This window comes from Ictalurus punctatus, chromosome 28 (assembly GCF_001660625.3).
Source record: "Ictalurus punctatus breed USDA103 chromosome 28, Coco_2.0, whole genome shotgun sequence".
NCBI lineage: Eukaryota > Metazoa > Chordata > Actinopteri > Siluriformes > Ictaluridae > Ictalurus > Ictalurus punctatus.
Window position 1 is genome coordinate 9,920,808 of NC_030443.2, and position 21,148 is coordinate 9,941,955.

The window sequence follows — 21,148 nt, forward strand, 5'->3', positions numbered from 1 at the left end:
GTGGAGTTCTTTGCTGTTGGCCAGTCTAGTGTTCACTTATCACGATCTGTATGCCAAACCAACTAACAAAATATTCATAGGAAATACACTCAAAATCACAGGTGGAAGAAATACTCATGGTCAAACATTAATCTCTAATCCTCTCATTTGCTGAGTGTGTAATGAAAACCTGAAGGTAGTGGTTGGGCCAGTGAACACTTAGACAAAGCACATATATATTTGTAGAACACTTGCATGAGTTCTTGAGCAATTTGTTATTTAATCAGTATATGCAAATATGTCAAAATTCTTGATTGCACATACACTGTAGGTGTACTAGATCGAGTTTTGTTCGAAACTGAGCAGTTTTGTTTCTCCTCTCAGGTACGTTTGGCTGAAGAGTTGGACGCATCCTCTTCTCATGTGTGTACGCTGCAGCAGGAAGTAGACAGTCTCCAGCAGAGGTTGACAGAGCTACAAGCCGAGCTCAGTGCCGTCGTGCAGGACAACCAGAGCCGCTGTGCTCGGATCAGTTCTCTGGAGTCTAAGGTGGAAGGTAGAGGTCAACATTTGCCTTCTGGTTGTTTATTAATTAACATTCATGAATGTAATTGAATCTGAGATTTTATTTCAATAAGTGACATGTAAACCCATCAAGTGATATCATGGGGTGGTCTTTAATAGAGCGCATATATAATATAAAATTTGCATTCATACAACAACTGACCTTTTATGTGCTCCAGAATTATTTGCTATCTAGTACATCAGTTCAAAGTGTGTAATCAGAGACCATATGAGTTTTGAGGGGTGAAAATCTCTCTCTCTCTCTCTCTCTCTATATATATATATATATATATATATATATATATATATATATATATATATATATATATATATATATATATATATATATATATATATATATATAAAAATACAGACATAATTTGAGAAAGAGAGCATAGTTTGCATTTGTGGGGAAAAATCAAGGTCCAATATGCCTAATTTCCTACAAACCTATTGTTTTATTCAGCTGCCACCTAGTGGTCAATGTTATAAACTACCACATTTAATGTGACCACCTATTAATGATTAATTTTTAAATACATGATTCCTTAAACAAATTGAACCCATATCAGTGCATCATTATTATTTTTTCAGTTTTAATGTTTGTCATTTTGCTGTAGTATTAGAATTAGTATAATACTGTACAGAGATGAAGGAGGAGGTTGCACAGTCTCAGCAGCAGTGGAGAGAAGAGAAATACAAGTGCAGAAAGATGGAACGGACAAGGACAATCATGGAGGAGGAGATCCAAGACCTGAGGGCAGAGAACGAGAGCCTTAACCAGGTGTGTGTGTGTGTGTGTGTGTGAGAGAGAGAGAGATGGGTAGATGGAGAGCAAGAGAGTGAGTATACTTTAAATAAAGGTATGAAAAACTGTGTGTGAAGTCATGGCCAAAGCATTCCAGAAGAATGATACTGCTGTAAAATAAATAAATTAATAAAATAAACCATGTGTACCAGCTGCTGTCAGACAGGAAGAGGAAGTGGCAGCAGGAACGGGAGTGCTTTCTATTGGAGCAGGAGAAGCAGCGCAGCAGCAGTGATCAAGAACGGCACCAGCTCAGGGAAGCCAGATTCCAGGCTGGAACACACAGCAGACCACAGGTGTAGTGTACAAGGAGTACTGTACTTCGATCAGCACAAACTGTAGTAAACAGTGCTTGTTTAGTTTGACTCTCTGCCACTGCCACCTCATATTTATACACCAGTGAAAATCATAGATGACCGCCTAAGAGTTCCTAAACAATAAAAGTAAAATATAAATGAGGGCATGCTTCAATTACATTTTGTTCATAGGAATTTCTAGGGGTGCCAATAACTGTGACATGGTATTATTTAAAAAAAATGTTTTTTTTACATTTTTTTTTATTTCTGTATATTTTCATTTATATATACACTTTTATACATCTATAAATAGACAAAACTAACCTTGGCAGTCATAATTACAGGTGTATCTCAAATTAGAATATTGTGGAAAACATTTTTTTCTGTAATTCAAAAAGTGGAACTTTCATATATTCTAGATTCATTACACATAAAGTGAAATATTTCAAGCTTGTTTGTTTTAATCTTGTTGATGATTATTGCTTTCAACTCATGGAAATCAAAAACCCAGTATCTCAAAATATTAGAACAGAATTTATAATACAGAAATGTCGACCTTTTGAAAAGTATGTTAATTTATTTGTGTATTGAATCTAGAATATATGAAAGTTTCACTTTTTGAATTACAATTTCGGGGGAAAAAAAAACTTTACTCCCTCTATATTCTAATATTCATTTGAGAGGCACCTGTGTATGATAGTCTAAGTCAACAGTACTTAGTCTCACAAATCCATAAAGTAATCCTGCCAGATTTCATACATACTACATCTAGAACATGTCATGCTGGATAATGTTCAGGTTAATGTAAACGAAGTAGTGTGAACGCATTAGAATATATTATTTATTAATAAAAAAATATATATTACAGCTCTGGCCTGTAAAAGTGACTCCTTGTTCTCTTGGTATGATATGACGGTGGTTATTTGCATCCAAATGTTGCACAGTTTGCTTCCATTTTTGGACAAAATCGTAATACTCCCAATGCCATTCAACCCAGAAGGTTATCGTGTCCGAGAAGGCCAAACCATTGACATGTCTGGCCCAATGAGGAGTTTTTATTGTTTAATATCTATTGGGCCAAGAGTCCACCCCAGGCTATATAGTCGCTCAGTCATTTCAGCTATAATCAAAAAACTGTATTAGTAACCAAGGAGTTGCCTGCAGGAATCCCTATAATTTAAATGCAGTGCTAACATGTATACCAATCACAGATGTTTGATATGCTGTTCATAGAAGTGACTGACTGTAGATCATTCAAACAGCCCTGTTTTACACTGTGCGGGTTTCTGTTCAGATTGAGCTAGAGTGGCAGGAGAGGTGTGATGCAGCACTGAAGGAGCAGAAATTAAAACTAGAAGAAGTGATTACTCTGCTACAAAAACAGGTACCATGTTAGGAAGTCACCCATGGCCAGATGTGTGTTTACACATCTATATATATTTCCTCAATTATCATTTTTTTTCTTTATGCTTTGTAGAATGCAAAGTTACAGAAGGAACTAGAGAGAGAAAGACAGCAACTTGAGTCCCAGCTGGCTGTACAGGTGAGGTGTGGTCATGGTTTTTCTGTACTATATCATCACTAGCTGTATGACCAACTGCAAGCCAGTAAAGTGTAAATAAACCAGCAAAGCCCTGCACTGTTTTCTCCTCCTCTGGCATCCATATGCAGTGCTTCAGAGATATACTAATATCATGAAGCTTGTCTGTCATTACGTATAAATATGTGCAACCTATTCAATTCACACAGACGTGCACGTGTATGATATCATGTTACAGGTGAAATGGGTGATGAACGGGCTGTTCCACTCTCTGAGGGCAGAGTTTGATCGGCACGAGTCTTATTCTGGTGAATCTGTCCTACAGATAGTCCTCAGTACCATCAAGGTAGTCTACAGCTAGAGATGTTTGTGCATGTAAACCTACTAACTCCACTATGAAACCTCCTAACTACTGACTTGCATTTATTATACAGTGCTGTGAAAATGTATCTGCCTCATCCTGCGAGATGTTTTATTGTACATCTCATACTAAATTGTTTCAGATATTAAAACAAAAGATAAAATAGCTTTTTAAATGATATTTATTGAAGCAAAAAAGTTATTCAGTACCAACTGGGCCTGTGTGAAAATGTATTTGGCCCTGTAGATAATAATTAGTATAATTCCCCAAGTCTTAATGGGGGCATTCATAATGGGGATCATCTATACTAAATGCAATCAGACCTGATTTACAAACCTGTGCAAACCCTGTTCAATCAAATCAACACTTAAATAGAACTTTTTCAACAGCATGAAGTTGGTTAAAAGGTCTTATCTAGTATCACACTGTGCCAAAATTTAAAGTAATTCTAGGGTTACAAAGCTATTTCAAAGGCTCTGGGACTCCAAAGAACCACAGTGAGATCCATCATCTCCAAATGGGAAAAAACTGCACAATAGTGAACCTTTCCAGAAGTGGCCAACCTTCCAAAATTCACTCAAGAGCACAGCAACTACTCATCCAGGAAGTCACAAAAGAGTCAAGGACAACCTCAAATGAACTACAGACCTCTCTTGCATCAATGAAGCATCACTCATGCAACAATCATGACTCCACTATCAGAAAGACACTGGGTAAAAATGGCATCCATGTAAGAGTGGTGAGGTGAAAAGCACTGTTAACCCAGAAGAACATTAAGGCTTGTCTGAATTGCGCCAAAACACACCTTGATGATCCTCAAACCTTTTGGGAGAATTTTTTGTGGATTGAGTTGAAAGTGGAGCTGTTTGGAAGACAGGAGTCTAACCAAACACAGAATTCCATAAAAAGATCATCATACCTACGGTCAAGCATGGTGGTGGAAGTGTGATGGTGTGGGGATGTTTTGTTGCTTCAGGGCCTGGGCACCCTGCAATAATTGAGGGGAAACATGAATTCTGCTCTCTACCAGAAAATCCTAAAGGAGAATGTCCGGTCTTCAGTCCGTAAGTTCAAACTCAGGTGCAACTGGATTATGCAGCAAGACAATGATCCAAAGCCTAGGAGTAATCCTCTGAATAGCTTACATAAAGTTAAATTAAAGTTTTGGAGTGGTCTAGTCAAAGTCCTAACTTGAACCAGTGGGGATGCTGTGGCAGGACCTTAAACAGGCAGTTCATGCTCAAAAACCGTCCAGTGTGGCTGAACTAAAGCAATTCTCCAAGGAAGAGTGAGCCAAAATTCCACCACAGCGCTGTGAAAGACTGATCTCCAGTTATAGGAAGTGTTTGCAGTTATTGCTGCTGAAGTTTGTACAAAGGCTGCATCCAAAATCACATACTGTGACTGTGTGTACTCCATTCGATACAGTACCCACTGCACGGCCATTGAAACAGTACGTACTAATCAGTATTATGACTACAATCTCGGACACTACATCCGCCAACTTTCACATCAGGAAAGTTAATTGATTTAGTAATTTGATGTGGTCAGTGTTAACAGGCTGAGGCAAATTTGTTGCCGTTATCTTAGCTGGCTAAGGCATGATGGAGATCACAAGTGCTGTGACAACTGTTTTCTTGTTTTAATCCTTCAACAAATTAACAATTTACTCAGGTATTGTTAAACAAGTCCTGTTTAACCAAGGTTTAATACTTAGCATGTTGGCTCTTTTTGTCCTCCATGATTTTATTTTTTTTCCTGAATTGTCCACACCAGTCCCAATGCATTATGGGATTATTCAAAGTAATTTACAACTAGATACAATCCAAGCATGCAGCTGAGCCTCTAAACTTGCAGGGCTGGGGGTTAAACTCGATCATCTGATCATTTGACTGACATTCAGCAGCTGACTATAGTTAGATTAGATTTCTTTTTTCTCACTTGTAAGCAAGTGGTTTGATCCTGAGCTGTGGGAATGTCGGTTTCCTTTCGGTTCTCCCACCTCTAGAAAAAAATACATAAATGCATCTACATTGAGTTGCCACTGGGTGTGAATGTGTGTACATGGTGCCATGTGGTAGCCTGGCATCCCATCCAGGGTGTACTCTAACCTTGTGCCCATTCACCCTGGGTCTAATGTGACTAGGACTAGGAAAAATCACTTACTGAAGATAAATGAGTGAATGACTGAATTATCTTTTTTTTTTTGTAGTGTGTGACTATGCGGTTCCTTAAGGAGCTCAAGTCTGAGGAGGAGGAAGAGGAGGAGTATATCTCTGCAGAGGAGAGACTTGGTGGAAGAATGGAAGAACATGGAATAAAAAGTGAGGAAATGGAAAGCCCCCAGAGCCTGGACACCTATATTACAGCATATGAAACCAACAGTCTAGAAGCTTCTGAAGTGAGCACTGCTGCTTCATTCGCTTCGGATGTAGACACGCAGCCATTGACCTCACCGAGTGAAGGCTTTGAAAATGAGATCCGAGGTCAATCATAACTGGAGAGATAAAATGTAAAAAAAAATTCCAGTAATCGGAACCTGCACTAATTCACTCTGACCGTTCCAACAAGGCAAACAGAGGTGTTGTAGGTCAAACTCCAGCCTGTTTACACACACTGGATCAACTTGTTGCTTATTTACCAGATTAGTAGTGCCTAACAGGAAAATAACCAAATGTGTTCCAGCACTGGTCTGGAGCAACACCCTAAAACTAGCAGGGTGGCTTTATCTAATTTTGAGCTACTACCACCATGATTTTGGACTAATGAATGACTTTCTATGCTGGAATAATTACAGAGTTTTAAATATTATATTGCATAGGTTAAACTTATATGAACGGATTTAAATGTTGGCATATAGCTGTTTTTCATTTCTTTGACTTGAATCTAAAAGAGCTTTTCTTTTTCCTTTTCTTTTTTTTAAAAATGTAATGAAGCAGTAGCTATAGCAAGACAAGAATGTAATATGCAATTTACTGTTGTATTTGTTAAATAAAAGATTAGTTTAATAACATTTTAGATATAATAAGTAACTTGGGGTTCAGTGTCTTGCCCAAGGACACTTCGGTAGGTGGAGTCGTGTGGGCCGGGAATCGAACCACCAACCCTACGATTAGTGGACAACCCGCTCTACCACCTGAACCACAGCCGCCAAAATATACTGTAACATAAATACTGCAAGTTGGGTTTATTTAGAATATTCCTAATACTATTTAATATACTGGTTCATGCTAAAACGTAATGCAAATCCACAAAAACTGCATGACATCTATCAGAATTTCAAAGTTACGTAAATCATTATTTATATATAAATAATAATTCTTCTTAGTCTGTTGAAGTTTCAAAATGACTTTCACATTCAAGGTAAAAACATGTACAGTATGTTGTACAGGAATTACATAGACTTGGTCTTATGCAAGCGCTTTTAATGTTTTCACAAATAATGATGTATTAGTCAGTTTTAATGAGAAGGAATACTGTATATAATCGCTGCTGATTTTGCTTTTGCTACATGAGTCTCTATCTCTCTGCAGGTCTGATTAACAGAATGTGTTAGCCTTAGATAAGCTTTCTTATTCAGGATTATGGAACATTTCACAATAAGGGTTAGAACCACATACAGGGATACATGTATGACAGCAATATTCAGTAGTGCATAAACACAACTGAGTGCCTTGGGAACAGATTTTTATATTTAAAATGATTGACAATGCTTATACAGTACTGTGCGAAAGTCTTGGGCCTCCTGAGAAATGCAATGCATGTTTTATCAAGTCTCCACCATACATCACTACAATCAATAGAAAAGAACAATACATTAATTACTACAACAAAAATAAAATGTTTGTGACCTTTTGGTAGAATGGCATGTTCTTCCCTCTAAGTCTATGACTGCTGCTTTTCCCAGTCTCACACAGCAGTACTTATACTCAGCTCAGTGGTCTGAGATGGATGATTTAATACTATACATGACCATCATACTGCCTCTCACACTCATGTTTGCAGTGGTTGAATGGACTTCTGCATTAGCTGCTTTCTTAAAGATAAAGCGCGATGAGTCACATGGTTTCAGTGTTTTCTTTTACCCATTTGCCCCCCCCCAAATGTTCCACCACAAACACACCAAATTTTCCTTTTATTTTTATTGTACCAGTGTCGTTACATTTATTCTAAACACTTTAAAAGTACTTTACAACCACTGCACATTTAAATTCCCTTAAACATAAATAATTCAAGACGTAGACTTCTGCACAATAATCCTATCCCACTGTAAATATTTTTTTTTCCTTGTTGAAATTAATCATTCAAATAGTTTATATTTAATATGACATGCTAAGTGACTGATTTCTAGATGAGACAGACGTCTTAAAGCATGCTTGGTTATAAGAGCACTTCAGTGAATGAGGGTAAAAAAAAGTCTATATATGAAAAATTCACCCCTTAAACAAACTTTCAACAAATTGAAGACACAGGAAAGAATATTTAGTGTTTTCCAAAGACTTGGCAAACACCACCAATGCAGAATTAAGTTTCTTACAGAAATACAAATCACCACAGCACCTAAAAACACCCTGGAGGTGCCTAGATGGAGGCTGGCCAACTAAAACAACAGCAAGCATGACCTAAAGACTGCTGCTGGTCAGAATATCCCACAATAACTGAGACACTAACACTGCAAAACATGTAGATATTTTATATGCCTAACCATAGCTTTGGAGCGAGGAAGTATTTAAGAAATAAGTGATTTAAATACACCTTCAATGTGGTTATGGGCCATGGAGTGTAATGGAATTCAGGCAATGTAAATACACGTTTACAGTATCTCACAAAAGTGAGTACACCCCTCACATTTTTGTAAATATTTGATTATATCTTTTCATGTGACAACACTGAAGAAATGACACTTTGCTACAATGTAAAGTAGTGAGTGTACAGCTTGTGTAACAGTGTAAATTTGCTGTCCCCTCAAAATAACTCAACACACAGCCATTAATGTCTAAACCGCTGGCAAGAAAAGTGAGTATACCCCTAAGTGAAAATGTCCAAATTGGGCCCAATTATCCATTTTCCCTCCCCGCTGTCATGTGACTTGTTAGTGTTACAAGGTCTCAGGTGTGAATGGGGAGCAGGTGTGTTAAGTTTGGTGTCATCGCTCTCACACTCCCCCATACTGGTCACTGGAAGTTCAACATGGCACCTCATGGCAAAGAACTCTCTGAGGATCTGAAAAAAGAATTGTTGCTCTACATAAAGATGGCCTAGGCTATAAGAAGATTGCCAAGACCCTGACACTGAGCTGCAGCACGGTGGCCAAGACCATACAGCAGTTTAACAGGACAGGTTCCACTCAGAACAGGCCTCACCATGGTCGAGCAAAGAAGTTGAGTGCACGTGCTCAGCGTCATATCCAGAGGTTGTCTTTGGGAAATAGACGTATGAGTGCTGCCAGCATTGCTGTAGAGGTTGAAGGGGTGGGGGTCAGCCTGTCAGTGCTCAGACCATACGCCACACACTGCACCAAATTGGTCTGCATGGCTGTCATCCCAGAAGGAAGCCTCTTCTAAAGATGATGCACAAAAAAGCCCGCAAACAGTTTGCTGAAGACAAGCAGACTAAGGACATGGATTACTGGAACCATGTCCTGTGGTCTGATGAGACCAAGATAAACTAATTTGGTTCAGATGGTGTCAAGCGTGTGTGGTGGCAATTATTACCCCATTACCCCCCACAAAACTTCTACACTAAAATAGTGTGTATAAAATGGCAAAAATGCTAGCTGCAGTTTTGCTCACGCTCAGGTACAACAGGACAATCAGGCAGGAAAGAAATCAGTTTAGTCCCTGTGGTTGGAGCTGATGGCTAAGTCTGACTGGTATGGTGGTAGACCTGACATTACGGAAAACGGGAGGGGGGACAAAAGGAAATGGGGGGGGGTCCTTTGACCCATTCACCATAGAACATATAGCTCACAGTAAGAAGCTAATTATGGAAATATGTTAACAGGGGCTTTAAGTCATAAGTCACAAGCATGAGAAATAGGGAAGAAGTTTAGTAATGGATATAGTTCAACATCATGCGGATGAATTTTTTTTAATAGTCACAGTCAGTATTTGGGGAAAGCACACACCAGACACAAAAAGGCACAGGTATTAAAATAGTGCAAATATATAACATGACAACCAGAGCTGTTGATTATCTGCTGAAATTTGATTCTCACTAAGTGAAATGCATAAAGTTCAGTGACTTGATATCTAGTAGCAAGCCTCCTTTCCCACTTGAAATACTCCTGATTTATTGGCTCCTGGTTTAATGTGGGGAATCATAGCCTAGGACTTCATGCATCATGAGAGTATCTGAGTTGCAGGGATTTTCTAAACAGGTGAAAGTGCATGGGTGGTCAGACCAGGTCCTGGACGGGTTCAGCCTTGGTAAAGGCGGATGCGCTGAGAGATGTCGCTGCGGCACAGCGGGCACAAGTGCAGGGCGTCACTGCAGACTTGGCAGCAGCATATATGACCACATGGTAAGAAGACCACCAGGGACTAAGAAAAGACATGAGAATAATGTGCACAGGTGAGACTTGTATACTATGGATAGATAACTTTAACAGTAGCTACATTTACATGCATCCTAAGAGTCCATCAATAACCTGACTGATAGCTCAATCCGAATACAACACATTCATGTATGCACCTCAACATGAATCAACTGACCGAGGCAAATCTGAATGAAATTTCTATCCAATTGATAGAGGTGGTTAATCTTTTTAATAGAAGAATAATAGTTTTATTCGCCAGACATTAAGTGAATATGGAGAACATACAAACGGTAAAAAAGGAGGAAAATGATTAAACCTAGATTTCTGATGTGGTTTTACCAAGACAGTGGTTTGTAATGTTGGTAACATTAGATGAGGAAATGCAATTGATCTGTGCAGATGGATAATATGTCCATTTCCTGTTTCTTGTTGCAGTTTCTAACCCCTGACTCTACTGCAGCCACTAAACCCTGTAGTTTCTAAACCCTGACTCCACTGCAGCCACTAAACCCTGCAGTTTCTAACCCCTGACTCTACTGCAGCCACTAAACCCTGTAGTTTCTAACCCCTGACTCTACTGTAGCCACTAAACCCTGTAGTTTCTAACCCCTGACTCTACTGTAGCCACTAAACCCTGTAGTTTCTAACCCCTGACTCTACTGCAGCCACTAAACCCTGCAGTTTCTAACCCCTGAATCTACTGTAGCCACTAAACCCTGCAGTTTCTAACCCCTGAATCTACTGCAGCCACTAAACCCTGTAGTTTCTAACCCCTGACTCTACTGCAGCCACTAAACCCTGTAGTTTCTAACCCCTGACTCTACTGCAGCCACTAATCCCTGCAGTCTCTAAACCCTGCCACTACTGCAGATACAAAACCATGCAGTCTCTAAACCCTGCAGTCTCTAAACCCTGCAGTCTCTAAACCCTGCAGTCTCTAAACCCTGACTCTACTGCAGACACTAATCCCTGCAGTCTCTAAACCCTGCCACTACTGCAGATACTAATCCCTGCAGTCTCTAAACCCTGCCACTACTGCAGACACTAAATCCTGCAGTCTCCAAACCGACACTACTGCAGACACTAAACCCTGCAGTCTCTAAACCCTGACTCTACTGCAGCCACTAATCCCTGCAGTCTCTAAACCCTGCCACTACTGCAGACACTAAACCCTGCAGTCTCTAAACCCTGACTCTACTGCAGCCTCTAAACCCTACAATCACTAAACCCTGACTATACTGTAGCCAGTAAACCCTGCAGTTTTTAAAGCCTGACTCTACTGTAGCCTTTAAACCCTGCAGTCCGTAAACCCTGACTCTACTGTAGACACTAAACCCTGCTCCCTGTGTGCACACAGCTTTGGACTGAATTATACTGTATATACCATGCATATAACCAAAGTTTGTTACATATAAACAGTTTACATGGAATCTGCAACTGAAATTAATTAATTTAGATTGGTGAAAATGTTTGAAGGTAAACATAACCACTATGTACATAGGCAGTCAAAGTTTTTTAACACACAGAGTTTCTTTACCATTACAATTAGTTACATTTGCTGCATAAAAACAATTCCAGAATAGTAAAAGAAAAGATACATAGACCTAAATCTTTGTAGTTAAGGACTTGAAGGTGGACGTGAAGTCAATTAAGCCTGCAGCTAAAATACTGAGAAAGAGCTAGTATCAGTATGAAGAGAGCACTCCATGTGCCTATTTATATTGATAAAGATCTAGTTTTCCTAGGTAACAAACATTTCTCAATCCATTGATATCCATCCCTACCTTACTTGAACAGTATTTAGCCAATTGTTAATTTAACCAAAAATGCTAAAATGCAGGTGGTTAATTTTTTTCCAGTTGCATTGCAGCATTTTATGAAGTTTTGCATGAAATATTTCAACATGAATCTTCGCAGTTAAGTTCTGCATTCATGTATTATACACCATTAAAAATAATCTACGCAGAAATATTGTGCATTTCCCCATTGCTAGAATAAATCAAGAAATACTGGGTCCTTACCCTATCCTCCATACACACCACACACTCGTTTGTGCCAGGTGTGTCCAGTGGGCTGGGGGCTGTAGGGGTCAGGGGAGTGCTGGGGGTCAGAGGCAAGGTCAGCTGCTGTTGCAGAGGAGCGGTGGGTATGGACGGACCAGGTTCTTGTTCCTCCTGGAACATCTTTGGCGAATTCTTAGGAGAATCTGAGTTGGGAGACATTTGAACTCAAGAGTCAGTTCTACTGTAAATAACGGTTAGTAAAAGACTGACACTCTTGAGAAAGTGAAATGTATGTGTTGCCTTACTCGGTTGTTCTCTGGCCCAGTGCAGGAGAGATTTCTGTACTCCCACTTCACTGATCCCCAACTGAAATAGCAGGAAGCAAGGAACCTTAAGTTGTCTTTCGAGCTGGAGCTGTCACTCAGTGCAACCAAGAACCTCGCATTGTTAGTCAAATGGCCTAACAATGCAAGTGACCAACCTGAGATTATTATTTTTGCATGACTTGTAGGTTAAGGTGATTGTGAAAATGGTGCCACAGCACTTCTGTAGCTGCTGAGCAAACATGCAGATAAAAAAAAAAAAAAAAAAAAAAAAAAAAAAAACAGTGAAAGGGTGTGTACACACTGAGATGTGGAAAACCAGTTAAGAGTGTAACTGGCACAATTCTGATCGTTTTTAAACTTCATGCACACAATACACTGGATACAGCATGGCATGTCTGAGGCTGAAACTACATTCTTAAACTGTCAGTGTTACAATAGTTACCACAACAGTTTACACTATTAAGAAATAATTTGTGCAAAACTAATGCAATTAAACAGGATTCATTCCCCAAGTCAAAATAAGTCTGCTCACATATAAGAGCAGGATACATCAATATATTTCAATTTGACACGTGCATGTAAATAAAAAGCATAGGTTGTAGTGGAATTGTGTTCTAAAAATGACAGACCTTGCCAAGGTCTTTGGTGGTCATGTGACGCAGAGCCTCTGCTGTGATTCGATGATGAGCTATGATTGGCAGGTAATGCTGAGCAGAGAGCTTATACAGCAAGTTCACCAGGTCCTTATCCACACCAGCCTCCTGAAACAAAGTGGTAAATACAATTCAGTTTGAACATCTTAATGTGACTGGTCCATCTGAGTTACAGGTTTAAGAGTAAACACACGAGTCTACATGAAACTCACCTGTATACGCAGAGACAGTGGCTTGGCATCCAGCAGTCGTTGGTACTGGATCATCCAATAGTTTTGCTGAGTGGAGTCACTCTTCAGCTCCAGCTCCATCTAAACATAACATCCATAACTTTACCCTCAACAAGTAGCTTCACGTAAGGACAAAAGCACCATGCCAGAAGAGGTAGACCACACTGGCATTTTCATGTGCCTTCTACATGCACATGCACTATCCTGCTAATGAATAACTATGTTTATTACATGTATATTATTGAAGATGATGCCAGTGTGGGATGTTCAGAGGAAAAGAAAAACCAACATTGATTATATGCACTATTAAACACTATTAAATGCTGTCAGTGATTTGATCAATTCAACTTGGCCAATATTGAAAATATATACATTTAGAAACAATGTTATTTGCTCTTTAGGTGCTAAAACCACTGCAAACGTAACCTGGTTTGTTCGAAGGAAAGTGCTCATGCATTTCCGGATTGTAATCGAATCACAATATTACACTAATAATGCTGTGTTGTAAGTGTACTATAGGCCCATTTCAGCATGGGCTGAAATAAGGTACACAATGGTACACGATGAGTAAGAAATAAACACATACACTAACTCATACATGTACACCTGTTCATTCATGCCATTATCCAATCAACCAGTCAATGTGGCATAGCGCAATGCATAAAATCATACAGATCTAGATCAAGAGCTTCAGTTAATGTTCACATCAAACATCAGAATGGGGGATAAATGTTGAAGAGCGGAAAAAGACCAGGTGAAATGTTCAGTTTTGATGAGTCTGTGCCCAATAGAGTCAGATTTCTGTTTCTGGCTAAGAGGAGTGGTACCCAATGTGGTCCTCTGCTGCTATAGGCCATTAACCTCAACGTTTGGTGTGTTATGCATTCTGACATGCTTTTCTGAGTTACTGTAGATTTCCAATAATAATCTGGCAATTCTCCTCTGCCCTCTCTCATCAACAATCAATGTTCTTTTTTTTCCGGCACCATTCTTTATAAACGTTAAAGACGGTTGTGTGTGTGAAAATTCCAGGAGATCAGCAGTTTCTGAAATACTCAAGCCAGCCTGTCTAGCGCCAACAACACTGTAGCAGAGGGGGCACAGAGTCAAGAGTTGCACGAGGACAGAGAGAGGAGGCCACAGCCAATGCTCAACCATGCCCCCTCTGCCACAAATGCCACGATTAAAGTCACTGTGACCACTTTTCCCCCATTCTGACGTCTGATGTCAACATTAACGGAAGCTCTTGACCTGTATCTGCATGATTTTATGCATTGAGCTGCTGCCACATGATTGGCTGATAGGATAATTGTTATTGAGATTGAGTTCTTAATAAAGTGGTCAGTGAGTGTATGTGCATACACATTGTCACAAAGGTTGCGTATTCCAACAATCACTGACTTTTTGCTGATTTATGACTACTCTGCCCAGTTCCACAGCAGCCTTACCAAGATCTGTTTGAGCTCCATCTCCCTCTGGTCCTTCTGTTTCAGCAGCTGCTGGAGTATATCTGATAGAGCTGTCCTCTGCTCTGCCAATGCCTCCTGACAAAGCCAAACACCACACACACACACACACACACACACACACACACACACACACACACACACACACACACACACACACACACACGCAACCAGATAAAGATCCAAAGTCATTAGGAAAGTATATATGGCAGTTGGATGATCATGGTGCTGGGTTGAGTGTTGAAATGATAACATGACAGAAGCAGAACTGTGAATGAACGAACAAAAACTAATGGATGCAAAAACAGAAAAGAAAATAAGGATGAAGCAAATCTACTGAATCCAGTATTTTTATGGATAAACCATAACATCAGGGCGCTGCATCCTATACCGAACAACATAAATTCTGCTATTCTACACACAGAAATGTTACACTCCAAATCATCCACATCGGCTTCCACTTTTCCAACATACCTGTAAGATTTCTGCATCCAGATTCCTCCTTTTAACCTCCAGCTTTGTGAGCTGCATTAACTCTGCCTCAATTAGCCTTATCTAGAGACATGAAGACATGATGAGGTGGTGCCAAAAGATAGAACCCAATAAGAAGCCTCAAAGTGCCCCTGAACCATTATATGTATTAACTGCCCAAATATCTACTGAAATGGCCGTAGCTGTGATGGTCATTTTCTTTGGCATTTACATGAACAAAATTATCAGCATTTTTATGTAACAGTAACAAAACATCGATCGTCAAAAATGAACTACAACAATCAATACTATTTTGGTCTCGACTAAATACAGCTAAAACATTTAGAATTGAAACATCTTTTAATTTGTGCATCAAACATTGATGGCTTCAAACCAATGAGTTTTTTGTTTGTTTGTTGTTATTGCTCTCTGAATCAGTTTAAAACTGAATTATTCAAAACATTTCCTACTATTAAACAGAACCTCAGTGACCTCAGTGCTTAACATACTTGAATCTACATAATTGGAGTGAGCCACCCAAGAGGAGTTAATCATTTCAAAATCATATTTCTGAGGGAAGCGGTACTCTGAACACTACATCACATGCCACGGCTGGTAGTATGTAAACAGAAAGGGTTGACGGCAAAAGCTGAACAAATGTAGGAAACAAACGAAAGAAACGAAATGGTCAGCTGCAGATGAACTATGCGCTTGATAACGGGAAGGAAATTCTCTTATATCATGTACTCTCTCATATTATGAACTGCTATCTAAAACCTATGATGAATGTATACATTTAATTACCTCTTTGAATAAGCTGATCACCTGCCATCTTTATTATAGTAGACTTATTTTGTAGTATGACCCTGGGTGGTGTGTGTTTTGTCTATCTGTCTGGCCCCTGCACCAGTAGAAACTGTCCACGCACAGCTGTTATCAATGTGTATAAATACTCTTGGTTTGCATGAATAAACTCGGATGTCTATTTGAGCATGCATGTTGTAGTGCATGTTCATTTAGGCTCCCCACATCGATCTGAAACGCTCTGAGGAGAACCACACTTTCTAAGCACAGAACTAAAAGTTAATAGAAGTAATTGTAGAAAAGGCTGGATGGCATGACGGAAGATCTGAAAGGCATAATCTGAGATTCCTGAGATACATGGAAATCTAACAATAACTAAAGACCCACATTTAATATGAAACTCAAAACTAATTCTTAATAGTAATAGAGTAGTGTCTACCCAGTCCTTCTACCCTTTATGGTTGTGACCGTTGCCTTTACTCAGTGAGATTGTGTTTTCTGAGAGCTGAGTTAATGAGCACAAGATTGTGAGTCCAAATTTACAAAAGTTCCTGTAACGCTTTATTTGCTTTGTCCTCAGGTGCTAAGTGTTGCTTGCGCTAAATATCCATTAAAGCAGCTCAGTCATTGCAGCTAGTTAGCGATGACAGAATTTTATAGAGTCATGTGAAAAATTAAGTACACCCCATGGAAATGGTTGGCTTTTTTGACATTTGGACAAGCAAACATTTGATCATCTTTGAAACAGTGCCTATTAATAAAGTCGATATACTTGAACAAAACCACAAGGAAAATTAGCTTTTTCAATCATTTATTCAACAGAAATATGAATAGATGTGATATTCTACTGTAGAAAAAGTAAGTACACTCTTGGCCTCAGGAGCTAGTATTACCCCCTTTAGCAGAAATAACTTCTTGTAAATGTTTTGCATAATTGTTCACCAGGCTTGCTGGAATTTTTGACCACTCTTCCATGCAATATTCTTTCACTTGCAAGACGTCTCAGGGTTTTCTTGCATGTACTGCCCATTTCAAATAATTTGGAGATCTTTTTAAATCCCTTGCCAGACTTCTAGGCATCCACAACTTTTTTTTCCTGAAGGCCTTACAGAACTCTTACAGATCTTGGCATGATAATACCACACACACCTCAATAACAAAGGAACACCAGACACTAGATATGAGAGGGGTATAAATAAGACAGTTTCCCCTGCACTCCCTCCGCAGGTTCTATTCACTGGCCCCCAATCTTGAACACCTGATTCTAATTTTATGGATTTGAAGGTGTGATAAATGTAGGGGTGTACTTACTTTTTCCATGTGACTGAGCTGTTTTTTTGGTCATTTAAAATGTGAAAATTACTACAAAATGTCAATTTTATGTGTATCCCTTTATTAATAGGCATTGTTTCAATGAGAATCAAATGTTTGCTTGTCTAAATATGTAAAAAACCTATAAAACTATTTACATGGGGTGTACTTATTTTTTCACATTGCTGTACAGTATGTATATAATGTCTGATTTTCACAAAACGTTAATTAAAATCGGTATATAAAATCACAAATGAGTGCAAATTATACAATTTCAAGCCTATTAATCGAGGTTCAGGATGTTGAATCTTCTTAGCAGGTGTAAAATTACTCAACCCCAGGAGCTTTTGCAGGATACATACTTTTGGAACTAACTGGAATTCCTTGAATACCACATTTCTTGTGTAAATGTTCTGGCAAATGATTCGTGAATAAATTCATTTGTATCCAGTTTGATAAATGAGGCCTGTTTGAGCAAGTCTCTTAACCCTCAATAGCTCAACGTTATACTAGATTGTATAGGGACCTGCCAAATGAATAAAAAGAAATATACACCTAAACCATGATATCTACCTGGTTGCGAATGTAGCCATGTACACTATCCCTTTGGAGCTGCAAGGCCTCAAAGGCTGCCTTCTGCATCTCCTCCTGCAAGACAAAGCAAATTCACATTCATAGTCTCACTAAATATAAAACGGAGTAGGTTTTGCCAAAGGGAAATCTGATCCTGGTGCAGAACATCCAATCTGAGTGAGAGACAAAGGGCTTTTTACCTCCTGAAGGATCTGGCTGATGGCTTTGCTTTTATCAAGCTGCTGCAGGGCCAAAACCTGCTCAAACTTCCTGTCCAAGGTCTCCATACTGAAGAGAAACAAATTTAGACATCAATGCCTAAGAAGAAGAAAAGTCTATAGTGTAGAAGTCGGACTAAAACGTTTGCTTGTACCTCTTGCAGGCTTCAGAGACCATATTCTGTCTCCTAGTCTCACTGGCCTCCTGCAGTAACCTCACCGAGTAGCTCTCTGATAACATTGTCTGCATAGCAACTATACACATAGTGAGAGACACTGTGAGCTGACATGAATCTCACCAACTGTGTAGAGATAGAAGAAAGACAATCTACATCCCAATTGGCACAACAGACAAGCATTCACCTAACATGGGAAGATTATGAGTTTGCATCCTGATGACGCTACAGCCATCCATGGCTGGATGTCTAATAGAGCGAAATTGGGAAGGACAGTGTTACTCTTCCCCTGTCAAGCAGAGCAACACTAGCCAATCTTGTGTGTAAGAGGTCAGTTAATGTTCTTCTCGCAGTGTGTTCTGAGGTTGAAAAGCGTGATCTAGTGGTTGGGAATTATCGACTGGCCAAACAAAGAAAATGGGGTATGAAAATGGATCGTTATGCTTTGGGCCTGGCTGTGATTCTGGTTTGGGTTGAATATTTTTGGGGTTTCAGGGCTTGACATTAAGCATTGTCATGTGGTTGTCCTTCAGACAAGTAAATTTGTCATTCAGTTGTCCAAGTAAAAAAGTTACTTGCCCAGAGAGGAAAAAAAAAAGGGACATTTTTAAATATATAATTATTTAGAAGCAATATACTCTCATCAGTGTCCTATCAGCTCATAACACCTTACTTGAGTCATTCAACTTTAAACAGCACCACATCAAACAGTGAAAAGTCCTGGAAAAAAGAAAACGCATAAACTTCATTTTTTCAAATCATGTTTGCCTTCATGTTGTGCTGGCCCTTATGAATGAACAGGAGCTGTAATAGAGGAATACCTGTCACTTTCTTAAAATCACAATATACAATTATTAGCTACTTTTCTAGGTGTAGAACAAATTGCTTTAACGTCACTAAGCTGTACATGCTCAAGCAACATGTTAAAGTTAGTGATTCTATGCTGCCTAAAATTACGAAAGACGACTTTATAGTACATGTGCAATAAACTCGATTCTCACTAGGTAGCGATGTAGCTAGCTACAGTGTTCATGGTAACATTACAGAACGTTTACGGCTCTGTTAACATGACCTGTCAAATTCATCTCTACGGGTAGGGATAAATTTCCTCTACCTTTTATTTTCACAATCTGTGTCAGATTCCGGAGGCTTGAGAAACGCTGCTTTTTAGAAAGTGAAAAACGACGCGCTTTGCTGCTGTTGTCTGAGGTAAAGTCGAATCGAATTCTGATTGGTCAAGCTTGTTTCTGAGTGAAAGCTTGTTTAAACCTGCACTTTCCTGGTTTCCGCAGTATACTGCAGCCTAGGCGCTCGAGATTATTTTCATAAGCAGAAGAACATGAACTTGGTTATAATTGACTATCACAAAGGCTATATAATGAAGAAAGTTGTTATTATTATTATTATTATTATTATTATTATTATTATTATTATTATATTGACATTTTCAAGCTACTTGCCCGGTCGGGAAAGAAAAATTCTCTTTCATTTGACAGTCCAAAAAAATTCACTAGTCCCAGACAAGCATTGATGTTGAGCCCTGGGTTTCATGCCAATCCTAACTCTACTGCATATACAAATCCTTGCTCCTTAATCAGTGTTTGGTTGATGTACAGCCCCTTTGCAAAAGAATAAAAAAATCAATCGTAAATAGAGCTAGATATGTGTATAACTTGTCAATCAAGACAGGGAACAACAATTTTTATCATCAGAGGGAACAATCTGTGTTTCTGTGGTACCAATATAATCAGTGTAGCTCAAAGTTTCCACCTCATCCTGCATGTATGCCAGAAAACCTTCAGGAAAGTAGAATCAACCAAAATGACTTTTTACTGTGAGGTTTCAGTCATCAAATGTTGGATACCACTACATAAAACATTCCCCAAAGACCTTTTTTAATTCATTTGGAATTCATGTTATATTAGACAACTGCCTTTTGGCCTCCATTATAAATGAGGATAACTTGAGAAAAACGTTTCTCAGTACAGTGAAACATGTGAAATTCTTGTCTGTGGTATTTGCCCTTAAACTACAGATGAGGTAAATGGAGACTAAGCTGAAAAATGCTGGCACAATTATTTAAGAAGTAAAATACAAATAGTTCTTTTAAGACATTGATTTTAACCAGCACTGTCACTTGTTTTGAAAGGATAGTTCTTCATCTGAAATTGTGCCAAAGTGAATTCCTGTAACTGCTGGAGAATTAAATGCTTGTGATTCCAGAAGGTTAACTGTGTATCTCACCTGCAACGTCTCTCTTTCTCAGAGAGCTGGCTTCTTCCTGTGTGATGGCAGTAAGATGCTCCATACGGATTCTTCAGACAGGCAAAAAAAACATTTATAACTGGTTTATTCAAAATAAGAAATAATTTGGTGCTATGTGGATATTTACCTTAAAATGGTAAAATTGGTAACTCTTAAATAAGATCCTAAATAGCTGCTACAAGGTAAATCATATGCACTCAAAATAGACCTGAGCTATTTAGTCTCATTGATAACAAACCGAACGAGTGCCCGTATGGGGCGTCTCACACCCAATGTTCCTGGGATAAGCTCCAGATCCACCACAACCCTGACCAACATAAAGCAGTTACTCAAGATGAATGAATGAATGAATGATAATGGACCAGAGGACGCAGCTTAATGGATTGATTGTGTAGGGTATTTTTCAGAGATCCATTTAGAGCGAATCATTTGTTCAGCACATTCTGTGTCTGTACTAAATTTAATGTTCCATCAGGAAGATCAATAGACTGCAGCATACACTTACCGATCTTCCTCTAACGCCTGCAGAAATTCAGCACTTTTTGCTTGGCTGTGGAAACAAGAAT

The 21,148-nt window shown here is 39.0% G+C and overlaps 2 protein-coding genes and 1 long non-coding RNA gene across 9 annotated transcripts in view; 1 reads left to right on the forward strand and 2 right to left on the reverse strand.

Annotated features, from left to right (window-relative positions):
- fkbp15a (FKBP prolyl isomerase family member 15a) overlaps positions 1-7,489 on the forward strand; it is a 21,197-nt gene extending 13,708 nt beyond the window's left edge. For 4 of the 5 annotated variants that reach the window (XM_017460490.3, XM_017460494.3, XM_053676822.1 and 1 more), the window contains 7 exons: positions 364-535; positions 1,191-1,327; positions 1,504-1,647; positions 2,942-3,031; positions 3,125-3,190; positions 3,426-3,533; positions 5,761-7,489. In XM_017460490.3, coding sequence (XP_017315979.1) covers positions 364-535; positions 1,191-1,327; positions 1,504-1,647; positions 2,942-3,031; positions 3,125-3,190; positions 3,426-3,533; positions 5,761-6,045 — 1,002 coding nt within the window. In that variant the 3' untranslated portion in view covers positions 6,046-7,489. The remainder of the gene's footprint in view (positions 1-363; positions 536-1,190; positions 1,328-1,503; positions 1,648-2,941; positions 3,032-3,124; positions 3,191-3,425; positions 3,534-5,760) is intronic. The other variant, XM_053676824.1, reaches the window with a different exon arrangement.
- Positions 128-1,638, reverse strand: LOC124626484 (uncharacterized). The gene is made up of 3 exons (XR_006981349.1): positions 1,501-1,638; positions 1,189-1,297; positions 128-523 (listed from the first exon to the last, which is right to left on the reverse strand). It is a non-coding gene; the product is annotated as an uncharacterized LOC124626484 (long non-coding RNA).
- The window catches only part of lrsam1 (leucine rich repeat and sterile alpha motif containing 1), a 23,403-nt gene continuing 9,211 nt past the window's right edge, over positions 6,957-21,148 (reverse strand). For all 3 annotated transcript variants that reach the window (XM_017460389.3, XM_017460388.3, XM_017460390.3), the window contains 12 exons: positions 21,088-21,132; positions 20,562-20,632; positions 18,297-18,396; positions 18,124-18,211; positions 17,924-17,998; positions 15,239-15,319; positions 14,747-14,842; positions 13,281-13,379; positions 13,045-13,176; positions 12,395-12,455; positions 12,108-12,292; positions 6,957-10,090 (listed from right to left, as the gene is read on the reverse strand). In XM_017460389.3, coding sequence (XP_017315878.1) covers positions 9,968-10,090; positions 12,108-12,292; positions 12,395-12,455; positions 13,045-13,176; positions 13,281-13,379; positions 14,747-14,842; positions 15,239-15,319; positions 17,924-17,998; positions 18,124-18,211; positions 18,297-18,396; positions 20,562-20,632; positions 21,088-21,132 — 1,156 coding nt within the window. In that variant the 3' untranslated portion in view covers positions 6,957-9,967. The remainder of the gene's footprint in view (positions 10,091-12,107; positions 12,293-12,394; positions 12,456-13,044; positions 13,177-13,280; positions 13,380-14,746; positions 14,843-15,238; positions 15,320-17,923; positions 17,999-18,123; positions 18,212-18,296; positions 18,397-20,561; positions 20,633-21,087; positions 21,133-21,148) is intronic.